Source organism: Populus nigra, chromosome 9 (assembly GCF_951802175.1).
Source record: "Populus nigra chromosome 9, ddPopNigr1.1, whole genome shotgun sequence".
NCBI lineage: Eukaryota > Viridiplantae > Streptophyta > Magnoliopsida > Malpighiales > Salicaceae > Populus > Populus nigra.
The window spans coordinates 7482999-7501987 of NC_084860.1; the positions used below are offsets into that span (position 1 = coordinate 7482999).

The window sequence follows — 18989 nt, forward strand, 5'->3', positions numbered from 1 at the left end:
AAAAGTACTAAAAAAAATACTAGTAAAATCAAGTGAGGTCATCAAAACCCACGAGTAGTTTCATGTCAAATCTCAAATATTAAAAAATATTGAATTCAAGGGTAAAATCAAATTCATAAAAGAATCCAAAAAATGAAAAAAACAAAGAAAATTAATTTTCAACAAACTCAATGATGATAGATGAAAATTTTAAAAATAATTAAAAATGACTGAAGTGAACCCAGTCCAACCTTCTAATTTGTAACAGATCATGAGACCAGATCACAGCGTAAAAGGAAAACAAGAAAAAATAACAATGTAAATTCTAAACCAACCAAAATAATTAGGGATAAACATGAAAAAAAAATTAAAAAATATAAATTTGAAAAGAAAGAGAACCAAATTTGACTCAAAAAAAAGAAAAAACAAATCATAAAGGGTGAAATTGAAAAACAATTTCAATTAAGAAAAAGATAAGAACAACTAAATATAACATTAATATAAAAATAAAATGTCAAGGTGTGAAATCCAAAGACAAATTAATACAATAAAGGATTGAAGACCAAAAACATTATAATTAAAAGAATAAGAACCAAATCTAATATAAAAACAAAGTGTAAAGGGATGCAATTGAAAAAATAATTAACTTAATAAATGATCCAAAACCAAATACATTGCAATTAAAAGAATGAGAATCAAACTTGATATAAAAATAAAGCATCAAGGGATGAAATTGAAAAACACAAATTAACTCAATAACTAATTCAAGACCAAATAGCTAGAGTTTTTTTTGTTTCTTTGCAATGGCCATCACGTTTTTCTAGGTGGAGAGAGGGAAAAAGAGGGAGGAAAGGAAAAACTTCTTGCCAACACCTCTCCTCACGCCGCCGACAAACATGCATCTCGCTATAGTGAGGCGCATTGAATTCTACCTCGGATAGCGGCATTCAATGCTGAGAGGGTGCCGCTCGCGCTAGCCGAAACTCTTGGGCGGCGCCCACTTGCAAGCACGTGCTATGCATAGTACGCGCCAACAACTTTTTAAATTTAATATATATATATATATATATATATATATATATTAAAATATCAAATCACCTCTAACCCTACATGAGAATTACAGAAAAAACCATAGCAAAAACACTAAAATGACATTGCATCCATAGTAGAGAAAATTTATTTTTTAGATACATTTAAGTAATTGACATGCACAAAAAAAATGAAAAAAAAACCCGACAAGCCCCTAAACCAAAGAGATTTTTTTTAAGGGTTATTTGGTAATTACATAATAAAAAAAACATGAAATTATTAATTAACACTATTATTAAATGTAATTATTGATGGCTATGTGGAAAAGACTCATATGCCCCTAAAACTATCATTTCCCACCTAGGGCAAAAGCGGCCTTTCACTGTGGATTCATATAGTGAAATGCTAATGCTTTTTAGTTATAGTTAATTTTTATTAAAAAATATGTCATCTAATTGGGTTTCACGAATTAACAAATTGATTATTTTAGCATTTATTATTTTACATTTAAATCAATGCAATATTGGTTATTTTACCATCTTAGTTTTATTATATATTGATTGTTTTACATCTAAACCAATTCAAAACCCTTTAATTAGAACCCTTCTCTTAATTTTCATGTTTTTTTTTTTGTTGAATTCAAGTTGGTCAATCTCATCTTATTCATCTATTTTTCTTTATCCACTTGTACTCAATATTATATTTAACTCATTAAAATCAACATCAATAAATATTATATTTAAACAAACCCTAACATATAAATCACACATTAATACAACAATTTCTTTAGGGAAAAGTTAAACACTTAAATATACAAGCAAACTACAAGTATTATATATATATATATATAAACCACAATAAATTAACCTAAAATATAAATGGTTTAAATAAACAATGGGTGGGTTTGCATACTTTGTGTATCAAAGCTTTACAAAAAAATCCAATGATGGATGCACTACATATAGATATAGAAAGATGTCGGGTTGGGGTGGCTCAATTTATAAGAAGAGCACCAATATTTTTTATATATAGGAGGAGGAGGAGGAGGAGGAGGAGGAGGAATTAGGGGGGATATATATTTGTTGATGGATTTATTCCATCTGCACTCTATCGGTAAATACTAACATGTCAACTTTTTGACGGAATTGCTAACAAATTTGTTATTGCTTTTTTTATTTTTTTTACTTAGTTGGAAATGACCAATGAGATGTATTCCATTGTGATTTTTATTAGGAATTATCGATGAAAATTCTCCATTTCTATTTTCATTAAAAACTAACAATGAAATATTATATGTTAGTGTTTTTGTTATTATTTGCCAATTTTCTCATGTAATTAAATCAATTTTTTCAAATTAATTTTATTAAAAAAAATATCATATTATAGTTTTATGACCAAAAAGTAATTGAAGTATAAATGTTATCAATTATTGTAAAAGAAATTAAATTTCTCTCCCACAAATTATATTAATAAAGTTCTTTGAGTTTCGATGTGCTGAAATGCCTATCTATTGTTAATATTTTTTTATCATTTACTTATAATTATCTTTCTGTTTAATATGTTGAAATTACTTCATAGTGAATGTCATGAACATCACCAATAGGTTTCTATTTAAAATTATATTTATAGATAAAAAAAAAGTTTTATTTTCTAAATGAATATATTTATTTGAATTCATTTTACTCTTATTTTGCTCATCAATCTACTTAAATTGTTTTTCTAATTTTGACCTAGTCTATAATTTTACATGTAGAGACTTGATTGCAAAACAAAATTCTAAATTGTGTTTATTATATAAAATATGATGACAAAAGAATTTCAATAAAGAATTCTCTATTTTTATCATACTATGATTGTTATTTTCTATGTCTTCATCCTTGATGGATTTCTATAAATAAAAATTATTTGAATTTACTTAGGCATTGTGATTTAAAACACCAACATTTATAATCTTTATTTATTTTTTACATTATGCCCCTATACATGTCTTTATTTTCAGTTCAAATCCTAATATTCTTCTTAATCTTCATTCTATCATACATAATTTATTAAAAGAAATAAAAAGTTAACATATACTCCCTCGTCCAAAGAGAGTTCAGTTGGATTTTTAACATAAATTAAAAAAAAAAGGAGGGATATTAAGTCAACACAAACACCTTTTATTGTCTTTACTAAATTATCCTTTAAAATTAAATATGGTTGAACATTAAATATGTGAATTTAATTTTTTATTAGGTGCTTAATTCTTAATTTTTATTTTTTATATATATAAGAGAAATGTATTTTGAGATATCTAAATAAGAAGAGGGTTTTTTTTTTTTGAAATGAAGGGAGTGATTCTTATCTTAATCTTGCTCTATGTGTGATCAATATAAATTTAAGATTCATTTATTATCTATATACTTCAATTGTTTTATATAAGTTTTCAATATTTTAGATGATATTTTTTCTTGATTGGTTTATATTTGAAAATCAAGTAATAAATTGACACAAATATAAATTATAATCCCAAATATAATAAGATTAAATGAATTAAACAATTTAATTCATTATCAATTTAATAATTAATTGATTTATATTTGTAGATCAAGTATATTATTTAATAACCTATCATAATCCCTGAATATTAAAAAAGTCATAAGTAATTTGAATTAATCTTTTAGTGACTAGTTTCTTTGTAACACCCCATAATTTATTACATTCGTAAAGGAACTCTAAGCCTTAAACTTAAGAAAATAGGTGAATTTTTTTCCTATATAACATCGGGTCAATCTCTATTCACCATCCAATAATTCTATGAATGGATACAATAATACCCAAATTATACTTTTCTAAATTAATATATATAAATTATTCTGGAAGTATTTATTTGAAATACAAAAATCTCTTTCCAATGGAAGGTTAAATAGCTCAATGACAGTTAAGAGGCATTGAGGCGTTCAATAGAAAAAATATTTGAAACACTCACACAACTACAAAAATCATAATAAGCATTTGCATCATCGTAATTGCTAATGTTTACTAACTATACAAGCAACACCTATTTCTTTAGTTTTTCCATGAACTCCTCAAAGTTATATCAATTCTTAGACCTAGTATATTCTTTATAATTACTGTTGTGTTCTCTATTCATCATTATAAGCATCAAACTATCTTAGTCACCTTGTAGTGACTTATACAATTACGATCTAGCTTAGCTGCGCTCAATATGATTTATTTATTTCTTCTTATTAATTTATTGGATTTAGTTTTACATTTCCATATTGTGTTCCTTTACACCTCATATTCATTCTGCATTTCGTTTCACTTCACAAGCGCATTTAATTTGTTATAATATCTATTATGTCATCTTTCTCTTTATTTTTTATTCAATATCAATTCTAATTCCAAAATCTATTACACCCATTATGACTCATCCATATAAATAATCAAACTTGTTATGTTTTCAGCCTAATTTTGGCTTATAAATATATTCAACTTAAATATTTCTTGTGTCCATTTATGGCGCATTTCAATATTTCTTTTAGGTTTTCAGTATAATCTCCCTTTAACATGAAACCTACCTAAATTTTCACAACATGTAAATCATACATGCAACTCAATATATATATATATAGACATTCGATCCCACCATCATGAATCATTTTCCAACTCGATCACGCGAGTATCACACGACCACTTCATTCTCCACACAATTTACCATCACTTTCCTAATATTCATATAAGTTCTATCTCAAAGAATATGAATATTATACATATATCAATTAATCAATCTATATAATTCAAAAACCTATTGTTATCTAGCCACCATCATTAAGGCAAAATCTCATTATCCATCACTTATATGGCTGACTAATTATAAAATTCTCCATCTACTTTCTCACATCATTCTAAATAGTAACTAACTTGTTGTTGAATATTACATATCTAGTGTATACAAAATCTTAACCTCAGTAATTCATTTTATTTATTTTTAAAATATTATAACACAATGTTTTCATGTGTCTTCAATGTTTGAACCAAGCCCCCTATGATCTTATACATTAGGCATAACAATTGATAGTCATTGTTGTACGTCGTCTCGTTATTGCCATTAAAATCTCATTACATTTTTATAATTGACACTAAATTCTTATCATGTTAGCAACAACACAACTTTAATATAACATATTTATGTTATTAATAATAATTTATTTGACATCCTCCTTGTGCATAGAACACGATTCTCAAATTATATCAATTACAATTCATCAAATAATTCAAAATACAACAAATGTATACCATTGAATTCCTTGATTGCACAACACACACCAAGGGCAATGAACTTTTATTCTTACTTCCCAGGCAATACAATCTTCGTCTCCATCCTTCACAAGAATTAGATTTTTATCAATTTAATTTTTTATTTATTCAATAATTTATAACATAAACACAATTTACCATTTTTATTTAATAGTTAGGTTTCATTCAACATTTCATTTATAGTCTGACAAGTTGATCATCCCGACAATATTAACTCCACACAAGTCAATTTAACTCAAATTGCATATCTCAATCGTTAGAAAAAATTGATGCCACCAGCCCATTACCGGGCACCAGCCCCATTACCAGCTAATTATTTCTTCCATTTATTATCAAGCATTAGCCTCATTACCAGGTAACTAATTCCACCATCCAATACTAGGCACTAATTCCATCATTCATTACCAGGTAACTAGTTCCACTGCTCATTACCATATATTAGCTCCATTACGGAGTAACTAGTTCCTTTATATATTACCAATCGCTAGCCTCATTTTAATAAAATTACCAAGATACCCTTATTAATGACTCATGTGTCATCTTTAATTTACTTGAATGTAAGTACTCTCGCAAAGCCAATTGACATGAAAATTTAACATAGGATAAAACAATAAGCATGGAGATTCCCTAAAAAATATCTTCCCGATTCAACAATTGAATTGAGAGATATGATCGGTATCATAAAACTAGATAGTCGATGTCTTTTACGCCCAAATTTGAATTTCATGCATTAATTTATTTACTTAGATCATCATAAAATTTTTCCTTAATATATACTCATTAAATTCAATATTAGCCCACTTATCATTGATTTGTCAAAACAAGTTTTTTTTTTTTATCAAGATTTACATATCTTTTTATTTTTTTATTCATTGTAACTCGTCATTAATTTTATCAATGTTGCGGATTTAAATTTAAAATTTATAATTCTCATTTTGACTTAACAATACCTTAAAATTTATTTTTAGTTTTTATCGAGATCTCATTAATTCAATCGTATATTTATGCAGGGTTTATATTTACCTCTCCTTGAGAAATTTCATTCTTGAAATCGAGGTTGCAGTGTACGCTTGACATCAAATTTAGGTTACAGTTTAAGCAATCCAATTCACCAAACAAACCGAGATGCTAATTGAAAAAACATGGATTTATGAGTCTAATTGAGGTTTGGGACTAACAAATTCATGAGCTGGAGAGACTGGAGAGAAAATAAATAGATAGGGAAAAAAAGTTGCAGAACAACACTGGCAGGAAAGATCTCTCCGGGTTGGTTGTGCTCCATCCACCGGTGAACCTCATCGGCCACACAATCCCTTCCGATACCCATCCCGACCAGTGGTTTTGAAAGGCAGAACCTTTGAAACCCAACATCGGACAATTTGAATCACCCTCTCTACTCTTTCCTAAAAAAATCCCTCCTTCTTACAATCCTCCCTCTCCTTATCCCAGCAAAGACAAGAGAACAAACATGGTGGAAGAGAAGTCGCGCATTAAAAATAAATTTTTAAAAAATAAAAAAATTATATTCCAATGACACACAGTCTAAATCTCATGTTTACAATCAATAAAGGGACGAGTATTCAAGCATCCCTTTGGAACCCCATGAAATATCTGTCTTCACTTGGGACAGCGTCAACAATTTCACCTGAAAACAGCGCATTATTTCTTGCCCTACTACCTCCACATCTTTTTTCTGAATATTTCCATAACTTGCGAGCTTAGCCATCCTAAAAAGAAAAATGCTTTCCTTTCCTTTTACGTCTTGTTTGTTTCAAAGAAAATGAATACCTGGAATTCACTTTCCTTACTTTCCCATGTTTGACAACAATATGGAAAAGTAGTCAATGAAAACTTAATTCCGGTCAACATAAAAAAGCTGCTTTATCAAAGAAAAATATTTTCCTTCTGATAAAAAAAGGAAAACACTTTCCTTTTTTTCAATACATCTATTTTCACAAATCACGATCTCTCTCTCGTCAAAAATGATTGGAAGCAGGAACAATTACAGAAGCATTCTCTGGACAATTGAAGCATTTCGCTTGAACAATTTCAGGTATTTTTTTCCTCTTGTTCTTATGTTCTTCGTAGATCTGTAAAAATTATGGCATTTCATTTCCATAAATCTGTTACCTATCATATGTTTTCCATAACATTTCTATAACACAGCTAAAATTCATTAAGCAAGCCACAAAAAACATAATTTTTCCATAGTTTTCTTCAAAAATCACTCACATTCGACAATTTTATTCTAACCAAACAAACCAATTCAAGGCACTTGAAAATCCCCAAACTGTGTTAATCAATCTTCCCCAGCAAAAAATAGCCCCTCCCTGTTACCCCATCCCCGGATCCAGCCACCATATCCCGAGTGGAAGCGTTGAAAATCAACCCTTGCTCTTCTTTTTTTTTGAACAGTAGCCGGGGGAGAGAGGGAGGAGAATTAGGAAGGAGGAGCCATGTTGCCCCTTGAATCTTCGTCATGCTTCTTTGTCTTGAATATTTGCTTCTTTGTGCACAAATAGCGAGAGAAACAGAGAGGGAACATGGGGAAACCGACAGGGAACAGGGGCATGAGAGAAACCGAGAGGGAGAGGGAACAGGGGAATGGGGGAATGAGAGAAACCGAGAGGGGAATCGACCAAGAGGGAGAGGGAACAGGGAACACGAGAATGGGAGAGGGGAATCGACCGATAGGAAGAGGGAACAGGGAACGGGAGAGGGGAATCGACCGAGAGGGAGGGGGAATGGAATTATAAGTTTAATTTGATACTTGTGAAGTCAGGGGAAGGAAGATTTGAAGGATTATGGGTCTTTTCATGGCTGATTGCTGGGCTTTGTAGATTGAGCCGTTGAAGGTAGCCATTGAATTTAGTCTCGTGAGCACCTGCAAAACATGGGGTAGGCTGCGTGTTTGTAAGGGAAATGCAAGAGATGATAAGAGTTTTAACCAGAGAATGTGAGCTCCCATTTTTTTCCATGTGTTTGTGCGAGAGTTAATGAGGGGAATTACGTATGGTCATATTATCATTGTGAATAATTACACCATTACCGTGTGAAGTAGGATGTTTAAATACATGTTACATTAATAAGGGGAATTATAACAGAACAATAAACATAAATTTGTGTTTTAGTTTGCTTTGATTAATATATGATTAGTGTTTGATTATATTTCTTATATATGGATAAATTTGTGGGACTATACCGGTAATTATATGAATTTCATTACGCAATGTTTATTGATCGTTGTGAACTTATGAATTGTATAATTTTGAAAACGGTTTTATCATCGAGAAATTTAATTTTATGGTCTTAAATAATATATTTTAAGACCTTGTTTGTTTAGGGAATCAGATATCATTGTCATAACTATTATACATTGTCAGCTTCTTTCAGTATAATTTACTGTATTGATTGTGAAAGTATTTTATATGCTTTTTTTAATATTTATTTTCTCAAATTTTTAGGTTTTGTTATCAGAAAACTTCACTTTCATGTTATTGATAGTAAGATAATTCATGCAGCATGTATGAGAGCAGCTATAACTGTGATAGCTACAGGGGTAGCTATTATTAAACAAGAAAGAAATTAACATTAACATTAACAAATTAAACAAATTAAACAAATTAACAAAAACAAATTAAACAAAAACAAATTAACATTAACAAAAAATTAACATTAACCAAAACAAATTAAACAAAAAAAATATTCATTAAAAAAAACAAAGAAAAAAAATAGCTTAAAAAAACAAAGAAAAAAACAACTTAAAAAAACAAAGCAAAAAGCAAAAAAAAAAAAAAAAAACAGACAGCTCAGCGTTTCACTATAAGTTGCACTTGAAAAAATTAATTAAAAAGAAAAATCAGAAAAAAAATCTAAGTTAACCCATCAAACTCGAAACCTGTATCATGAAAGTTTGATAGCCAAATAGAAAAAAATTAACATTAACAAAAAAAATTAAACAAAAAAAATTCATTAAAAAAACAAAGAAAAAAATAGCTTAAAAAAACAAAAACAAAAGCGAAAAAAAAAGAAAAAGAAAAAGAAAAAAAAGCAGCTTAAAAAAACAAAGCAAAAAAAAAAAAGAAAACAGCTCAGCGTTTCACAGTGGACTGCAAAATGCAGTCCATAGTAAAATACTGAGCAGTTTTAGCTATTTATATTAAACAAAATAAAAAAACAGCTTAAAAAAACAAAAAAAAAGCAAAAAAAAAAAAACAACTTAAAAAAAACAAAAAACAAAAACAACTCAGCGTTTTACTTTAAACTGTATTGTGCAGTCCATAGTAAAACACCAAGGAATTTTTGCTATTGTTATAATAATTATAATGTTATATATTTATGCAATGGAAATATACTTGGTTGCCTGTGGTAAATTTGCCAGGTTATATGGCACCCAATTATGAAAGTTTAATTAAAAAGAAAAATTAGAAAAAAAAATTTAGGTTAACCTGTCAAACCCGGAACCTGTATCATGAAAGTTTGATAACCAAATAGAAAAAAAATTAAACATTAACAAAAAAAAATTAAACAAAAAAATATTCATTAAAAAAAAAAAGAAAAAAAAGCTTAAAAAAAATAAAAGCAAAAAAGCAAAAAAACAAAGCAAAAAAAAAGAAAAAGAAAACAGCTCAGCGTCTCACTGTGGACTGCACTGTGCAGTCCACAGTAAAACACTGAGCAGTTTTAGCTATTTATATTAAAAAAACAAAGAAAAAAACAGCTTAAAAAAACAAAAAAAACCCTTAAAAAAATACAAAGTAAAAAAAAAAAATAGCTCAGTGCTTTATTGTATAATGCATTCTACATTAAAGTGTAGTTCATAGTAAAAGATTGAGCAGCATTAGCTATTGTTATAATAATTATAATGTTATATGGCACCCAATTATGGAACAGTGAGAGTACCATCAATCAATGATAAACATGTATGTATAGTATAGTATAGTATAGTATAGTATAGTAATGTATAGTATAGTATAGTATAGTATAGTATAGTATAGGGAAGCATCATTCAATGAACTATCACGGGAGTGGACATTTAACCTAATCAAATTTAAGACAACCATCATAAAACAAGGCACGTATGGCTGCCTTTTGGAGGCCAAAATCACACAATACATCCCGAAATGACAATAAGTAGATACCTAAAATAAGAATCGAAGCCAATCAGCATCGGCAGAATAGCTAGCTGGTGAAGCGCGAAGGAGAAGTGATGAACAATTCTGAACTCGGGTGGTTATTGAATAATAGTTAAATATTAAATATTAGATACACATTTTTGATATAGATGTTATTAGATTTCTAAAGAATGATTAAAAAGGGTCCTGGAGTGGAGATATTTATACTCAAGGCTACTCATTAATATTACCCACTTTAAAAAATATAGTAGTGGATGGCAAGTTGTTTGTTTTTAAGGGAAAAAAATAGGTGCGAGATTGGGCATTTTGATTAAGGCTTGGCGCGTGGTCTGGCCCATCAGTGCCTAACTCTTTTCATTCATTGGTTCTATTGAGTTAGATTTTTTTTTTAATAGTGATTGATTATATATATATATTAGTTGCATGATATTTTGAAGAGAATAATTTGATTTCTCCTGATTTTTTTCTATATTTCATAATTTATTTTAATTTATTTTTTATAGAATGATTGATGCCTCAAATAAATATTCTGATATATAAAGGGCTATTTGCATATATATCCAATTCCATTTAGTTTTTTTTATTCTATTGTTTTTCTTCTTTTTTTTTCTAGTGATTTTTTGGTGTTCTGTTATTGGTAAGTAGGGTATGGAGGTTTTATGGCATTTTTAGAGGTGTTTTCAAGTAAAAACAACTGAATAAAACACAATAAAGTGAGTATATATTTATATTCAATCAATTGATTCTATTTAATGCAAGAAAAAAAAGTTTTTTTAAGAAAATATATTTAACAAAGAACAAAGAATAAAGACCTCAAATAACTCAACCAAATAAATAAACAAAGCATACAAAAAGCATATATATAAGAAAAACACAGAGGTCAACCTCTAGTCAAATAAATATCAAAGGATAAGATTGAAAAAACATTAGTTTAAAAGAATGGTAAAGAAAAAACCCAAGCAACCCTTAGTGAACGTCCTTAAATTGGGTTAATTTTCCAAACAACAGCGGGTGAAATTCCAAAATGAGCTTAACCAAAAAGCTCAAATCCACATCAATCAAATTCAAATTAATTTAATATTGAATGATGAAATATAGTGTAAAAAAAGATAATAAACTAAAAAATTTGACAAGGCAAAAAAAATACTATCAAAAGAATGATAATAAAATCCGATAGGAAAAAAATGATCGAGGGTGAAATTGCAAAAAAAATACATTATAAAAATTATCTCAGATGACATAAATAATAATTTAAAAAATAAGAACCAAATTAGACAAATTTAGAAAATCAAATGAGGATGAAATTGAAACAAAATTTTATTTTTATAAGTTATTTCAAATAAAACAAATATTAACCAAAAGATCAGGAACTAAATAAAAAATAAAGAGAAGTAAAAAAAATAAATGAGGATGAAATTGGAACAAATTTTTTATTTGCATAAGTTATTTGAAATAAAACAAATATCAACCAAAATATCAAGGACTAAATTAAAAATAAATGAGAGAGAGATGACTGCTTGAGCCAAACCAAAGCTCTATTTTCTACTTGCGCCATTGTTATATGGAAAAGATACCGAGACGAATGTAAAGATATCTCATATTGATATTTTTGGTTGTCAAAATTAGTTGTATGTGTTATTTAATGACAGTTGACACGTGCTCAGCATGCATCAATGATTTTTTAAAATTCCTTTAATTTATTAAAAGACAAAACTAAGCCTTACTTTATGTATAACAAAAAAAACAAACCAATAGTGCAATAAAAAAAGCCCTTAGATCCTGTACATAAAAGATTAAACCTTAAGGGCAAGAAGGTATTTTGACTATGCAAATAAAAACTATAAGACCAAAACACCCCTCTTAGCTAGTCAAAGTATTTTTTATATAAGGGCAATTTGGTTATTTTATTACATTTTATAATTAAAAATACAAATTTACCCTCAATAAGACCAAGATTTTAAGGATATTTATGATAATTTACTATGTAATTTGAAAAATAAATATTTATCATGTCAAAATATTCTTATTATAAAGATAACCATTGACCTGAAGCTTTTTTTTAAGGGCAAGAAAGTAAATTTCCTATTTTCATCCATAATAAAATATGTGCAGGAGGATAACAAAACTGCCCTTTCAATTCTTTTTTAATGGCTTAGGAAAAAAAGTTTTTTTTAATGGAGAATTAAGAAAGTGAAGATGGGAAAAGATAATGGAAAAAAGAAAAAGAAAAGGAGAGAGAGAGAGAGAGAGTAAGAGTAAGTTTTATTAAAAATATTAAATAGTAAAAAGAAAATGAATTTCCTTTTCCGCAAGGTGGCTTTGTATGAAATGTCATCGTCATCTTCTTCTCTCTTTAGTAGTAACTTTCTATCTTTCTTTATGTAAAGACAAAAACCATGGATCAATCTACGCCCTTCATTCTCACACATCATCACACTTCATTTCTTGTTTGACATTGCAATCCTGTATCTTGTCATGTTTTTTAAATGTTTTTAATTATTTTTTATATTTTAAAATTATTCTATACTAATATTAAAAGTAAATTAAAAAAATTATTATAATATATTTATAAATTAAAAAATACTTCTAAATGTTTTTAATTTTCAATTATTTTTTTATATTTTATTAAAATTAAATTAAAAAAATATTATCATATATATTTTTAAATAAAAAATACTTCTAAATATTTGTTTTTCAGAATATGTGGTGATGCGGTTAAACAATTATTTTATCATTTTTAATTTCAAGTTAAAATGTTTTAAATTATTTTGATAAGTTAATATTAAAAATAAAATTTAAAATAATAATAAAAATATTATTTTAAAAACTGACTCTGCATCTGTATCCGTACCATTATTGTTGTGCCTATCATCATCTCTCTCTCTCTCTCTCTCTCAGAAAATAACAAGCAATCCATCTGCCATTTCTTTTTCTTCTTATTATCTCCCATTTACTTAGATCCATGCAGCAGCTCCAGCCCTTTGTCTCTCTTTCTCTCTAATTTGCTTTAATTTTTTATTTTCTCTTCGCTTGTTTCCTCAGAAATCGAACGATAGGAGAAAGATGAGCTCCCTTCGTCCAGATCCGACCTCCAGAATTCACCCTGAGCCTGAACCAACTACTACTACTTCCTCTCCTTCAATCGACCATTTCGACCGCCTTCCTGACTCTCTTCTCTTACTCGTTTTCAACAAAATCGGCGATGTCAAAGCTCTCGGTCGCTGCTGTGTTGTTTGTCTCCGCTTCCACTCTCTTGTCCCTCAAGTCGACAACGTTGTTGTCCGTGTCGACTGTGTCATCTCCGATGATGACACCTCCTCCTCCTCCACCACAAAGTCACACTCTCCCTCCTCTTCTTCTGGATTCTCCTCCATCTTTCGATTAGTCTTCGGTGGCATTGTCAAACCCTTCCAAGCTCTGGGTCAGCTGCTTGGGCCCAAGGTTAATTCGCGAAATGGGTTTCTCAATTCTTCGCTCTCTGTCGGCACCACCACGACCACCGACGATGATACGGAACCGGATCAAGGTGGTGTCACCCATCATTCTCCAACTCAGGTTCTTAAGAATTTTAATGAGATTCGGTTTCTGCGAATCGAGTTACCCAGTGGGGAATTGGGGATTGATGATGGGGTTCTTTTAAAATGGAGGGCTGATTTCGGATCTACACTTGATAATTGTGTTATCCTTGGTGCTGCTTCTGTCTTTACCAATAATAAGAATTCTTATGTTATGCAAGAAAATGATGTTATATGCAACAGTACTACAGCTATTAATAATAATAATGGTGTTGATGATAATGGAAGCATACCAGAGTCGTTTTACACCAATGGGGGATTGAAGTTGAGAGTGGTGTGGACTATTAGCTCTTTAATTGCTGCATCTGCTAGGCATTATTTGCTTCAACCAATTATTGCTGAGCATAAGACTCTTGATAGTTTGGTATTGACTGACGCTGACGGGCAGGGAGTCTTGCGTATGAACAGGGAGCAACTGGAGGAGTTGAGGGTGAAGCCATTATCGGCTTCTTCTGCTTCGAAGAGGACTCTTGTGCCTGCATTGAATATGCGGCTTTGGTATGCTCCTCACTTGGAATTGCCTGATGGGGTTGTGCTGAAAGGGGCTACTTTGGTTGCTATTAGGCCTAGTGACCAGGCTGCTACTAAAAAGGACGTGTCTGATGTCTCATGGCTGTCCACTGCATTTGAGGAGCCTTATGGTACCGCAGCTAAGATGCTGGTGAAGAGGAGGACTTACTGCTTGGAGATGAACTCATTCTGATTACAGTAATGGGATTGAGGTGGATATTTGCATCTCTGCACATTTGTAGTATTCCTGTATTAGTTTGCACGAATATTTTAATGCCTAATTGCACAATGAAGATGGTTTTTATTTTTTATTTACAACTATTTGCTTGTTATGTTGTCGATTAATTTTGCCTTTGTTGCGTGCATAACTTCTAGCCATGCGAATGCCTTCTTCTCTTGTCTTTGTGATGCATGCCTGTTGCTCCTTGTTTACTTAACTTGTATTGGACAGAAAAACATAGTAGTTGTAAGGGGGAGACTTGTCCTTGAATACAAGATTGGGATCTTGTTGTCACTGCTGTGACCATTATCGTGGTGCCATACCATTTTAGGAATCTCATTGTGTCTTGATTGCAAACCTGCACATCATAATGTGCTTGCTTCAAATGACTTTGTATATTTATTTTTAAATTGGAATGCATATTTATTTCACTCTCAACAGCTGGTTATGATTTGATCTTGTTTGTGATGTGTCATTTATTACTCAGAATTTACTCTATAAATTAGTAAAATACTTGATTACTTTTTGGTCTAAAAATTTTGTAATGTGCTTTCAGGGAAAGCACAATGGTTTAAGGCAAAGTGGATGTGAATGTTCTGCAGAGTGAACAATCAGAAAACAATTTTTCTTTATGCTTTGGCATAACTGGATGCAGTGTCTCATGAAACTGAATCTTTCTTTGGACTGCCACTGGAATCCCCATCTTCAGTTGATGATGCCTTGCAGTCTTTTCAGCCTTTTGTGCATGACTGACAACCACCAGCAGCTTGTTTTAATTTCAAGCATATGCTTGTAAGGTGCACACATGCAACTAGATGAATGCAGTTAGAGCTTTGAGTTTGTAGCGATTTACTTTAATTTAGAATTATGTATGTGAATATTGTAGGCATGAGTATGTTGCACTTATATTACACTTTTGTTGTACATTAAGCAATGTACTCCTGGTTAACCTTAAAATGTTCTCTTTTGCAGCTGACTAAATGTTAGCAAACATATACAGTAGTTTTGCTTGTAAATGACTTTGAACTTATTTCTTGAACCTGTGTAGTAATCTGTTTAGCTGCTTGCATCTTTGAGTATTATGACAAACATGTTTCCAATTTGGTGGTGATTGCTGTGGTTGGAACATGAGGATACTAACTAGATATTGCATGAGAAGGGTAGTAAAGTAGGGATTTAGTGTATAATGTCATTGGTTTAGGCAATGATGGTGTAAAATGCTCCCATAAGCTTTGTTTCTTGTTTCTGGATTTGTTGTTCATTGATGGTTGACCTTGTGAAAAGCTTCGTCAAGCAAATTCCTTGGATTTAGGGATGCCTGTTGCTGCTTGTTATATTGTTATCTGGGTTTCTAAAAGAAATATGCTCAGTATTTGCTGGGTTTGGCCTTCTACACGCAACTATCTTGCTTTTGATTTTGTTTCTGGCAAGCTCTTGTTTGCAGCCCCCTAGGTTATAAGAAAACATGTTTGTTTCTCAATAACCATTGGGTCAAATTACATGCTAATGCTGGCAGGATCATAAACTAGGTGGGTAATGATGCTTTTAGGTTAATGTTGGTTCTAGTTGATGCGTCAAACAGTCTGTTAGCCCAAAAGAGGAAGCATTAGCATGGTCTGTTTCAGTTAGGCTACTTTCTGTATCTTTTCATGTCTAGTTATGTGTTTGCCATCACTGTTATTCATGCCTAAATTCTGTTTTCCTTAGAATCAGATGGAAATGACAGTTGACACTGTATTGAACATATTGACCTGGTGAGTATGGAAATCTGTTGCTGTTTGTGAGCAGACAGGAAAAGTTGGGACCAAATTCCAGAGGGAAACTTAGCGGTATGGATGATTTTGCACACTACTTTACTTCCCTATCGTGACTAGATTAAGACAAAACATGTTACAAGTAGGTTATATGAACCTAGTTTGTTCATGGTTTTTCTTGTAAGTTTTCCGTTGCAAGCTACCAAATTATTCGGTGTGCTAGCATGCTACATGGCGAAGTGACTTGCATAGTATAGTTTAGACAGGCAGGCAGCAGAATGGACGCCAATTAGAAAGAAACAATCAAGGCATTTACTGCTCTTCCCGTGCATATACATATATAGGTGTTGCTTTAATAATAATAATAAAAAAACAAAAGGCCAGCCACTTTTGTCTCTATGAATTAGAGGTGTGGTTGTAGTTGTTTAAGTAGTTTTTGCTTGAAAATACATGAAAATAATGCATCAAATCCATGCTGCTAGTCATAAGAACCTCTCTGGATTTTAGTGGTCATCATCGAAATCGCATGTAAATGAATAGTGAGGGAAGAAGGAATTGCTTGCATAGAAATCTACTGTTGAGGAAGCTGCCAGATTTGGCTACTTGTACCGATGATGAACAAAGTCTAGAAATTTCGTGGCCCTGACAACACTAGTAAATGAATCTCCATGCGCTTTGTTACACACTCGAGATGAGAGATGGGTGATGTCTCTTTTTTAGTTCTAATCTTAGCTATCATGCGTGTGTGTGTGTGTGTGTGTGTGTCAGCGGCACCACCGTTGCGAGCAGGTGCCCTCATGCATGCACAAACCTTTTTAAAATTTTGAGACTATTTTTATCTTCCTTGAAAGAATTGATTAGCGAGTTCCGCCTCTGCCTTTCTTCTGTTTATCACATGATATAGCTGACGATCCACGCGAGCTCCCCTTTCGACTTCTATGCTACAATTTTGTTAATGATAATGTCGAAGTTATGCGAACCATTTTTGATCGGAGGGGGATTATATGAGAAAACAATATATGAGAAACATTGCAATTGTGGAGTGTTGATTTGATTTCTTTTTGATTGAATGGGATATTTATACAAATAAAAAGCTAAATTGAAAAGCTCATAGACAAATCCAGATTAAAATACTTGATTTTATGTCGTAGAGAGCTATTTATGTCTTTTTTATTTGTATGGAAATTAATAATTTAGATTCAATCAAAATAAAACAAATTTACTACTATAATCCTTCCTTTACTTATTAATCTATTTTTCTCAACCCAAAAATATAGGTTTTTTTAGTAATGTACTTTATTTAATAAAAGCAAAGATGATTATAATAAATATCCAATAGATTTAGAAAGAAATCTTTTTAATTAAAACCTCGTTAGTAAAATAATTGTGATTCTTTCCTTGACAATTTATTTATCAGAATGTTTATTTTTTGAAGCAAAAACTTCTGAGAATTATAGAAGTAAAATTTAATAATTTTTTTTAATGATTTTACTACTATGTTGTGGATGTATTAAAAAATATAAGAATAATACACTAGAAATATTTTTATTATCTTTTTTATGTAATCATGTGATAATAATATTTTTTTATAGAAAAGAAGAAAATCAAAAGTTAATAAAGAATAAACAAAAATCATGAAGGGATGTAAAACAAAGTGCTCAATGATTTTTTTAAAATATAATTTTATTCTTAAAAATAATATTTTTAAGATATATTTAAGTTATTTATTTCCATGATATTTCTATATTTTGCATTTGATAATTTTATAAAAAACACTATGATGTCACAAAATACTAAATACAACATTTAATAAAATAATATTTTTAAGTTATTTATTTGAATGAAGTTTAATTAAAAAAAAAGATGGGCTAGACAACTAGGCCTAAGTAACCTAGCGCCCTCCTTTTAATTTCTTTCCCCTACCTCTTTGTAAAAATAATAAAGTTGATGGTGCGTCATCTACTACTATAGAGGATGCATAATTTATTTGCTTAGTTTTTGACCACTATAAAAAAATTGAGATGAGTGCTTTTTTTACTCAAAATGTTTGATCTATTTTCACCTCATAAGCATTATGATATCAATAAATCAATCTCTTAACCCAAAACATCACAAAACCAAATTGATGAAAAATCATCTTGAACTCGATCTACTTTTTAAGCAAGATGAAAGGGAAAAGATCTCAATGGAACTCCTTTCACTTAATAGAACAATTAATATCAAGAACAAATTTTTTCATGGCCAAAATATCAGCAACTGACGACTTTCTTTCTCTTTCATAATTTTTCAATGACTTTCTTTCTCAACCCCCAAACTCAAGAACTAAAAAATAAGATCAAAATAAAAATTGTAAAAACTTTGAGATTGACCATGTATTTTATCCATCTTCTACATCATGGTCCTTTCTTTTTTAATTTTTCCAATTCTTCCTTTCTACTATAATCAAAATACCTTCATTTTCATCGTCATTAGGTTCGGAGTCATT

The 18989-nt window shown here is 30.3% G+C and overlaps 1 protein-coding gene across 1 annotated transcript; it reads left to right on the forward strand.

Annotated features, from left to right (window-relative positions):
- The first annotated feature begins 13299 nt into the window (after nucleotides 1-13299).
- Nucleotides 13300-15789, forward strand: LOC133703877 (F-box protein At5g46170-like). Its single transcript, XM_062128593.1, has 2 exons — nucleotides 13300-14742; nucleotides 15307-15789. Exon 1 carries the CDS (start codon nucleotides 13509-13511, stop codon nucleotides 14721-14723), a length of 1215 nt encoding a protein of 404 aa, XP_061984577.1. The 5' UTR covers nucleotides 13300-13508; the 3' UTR covers nucleotides 14724-14742; nucleotides 15307-15789.
- The last annotated feature ends 3200 nt before the right edge of the window (nucleotides 15790-18989 follow it).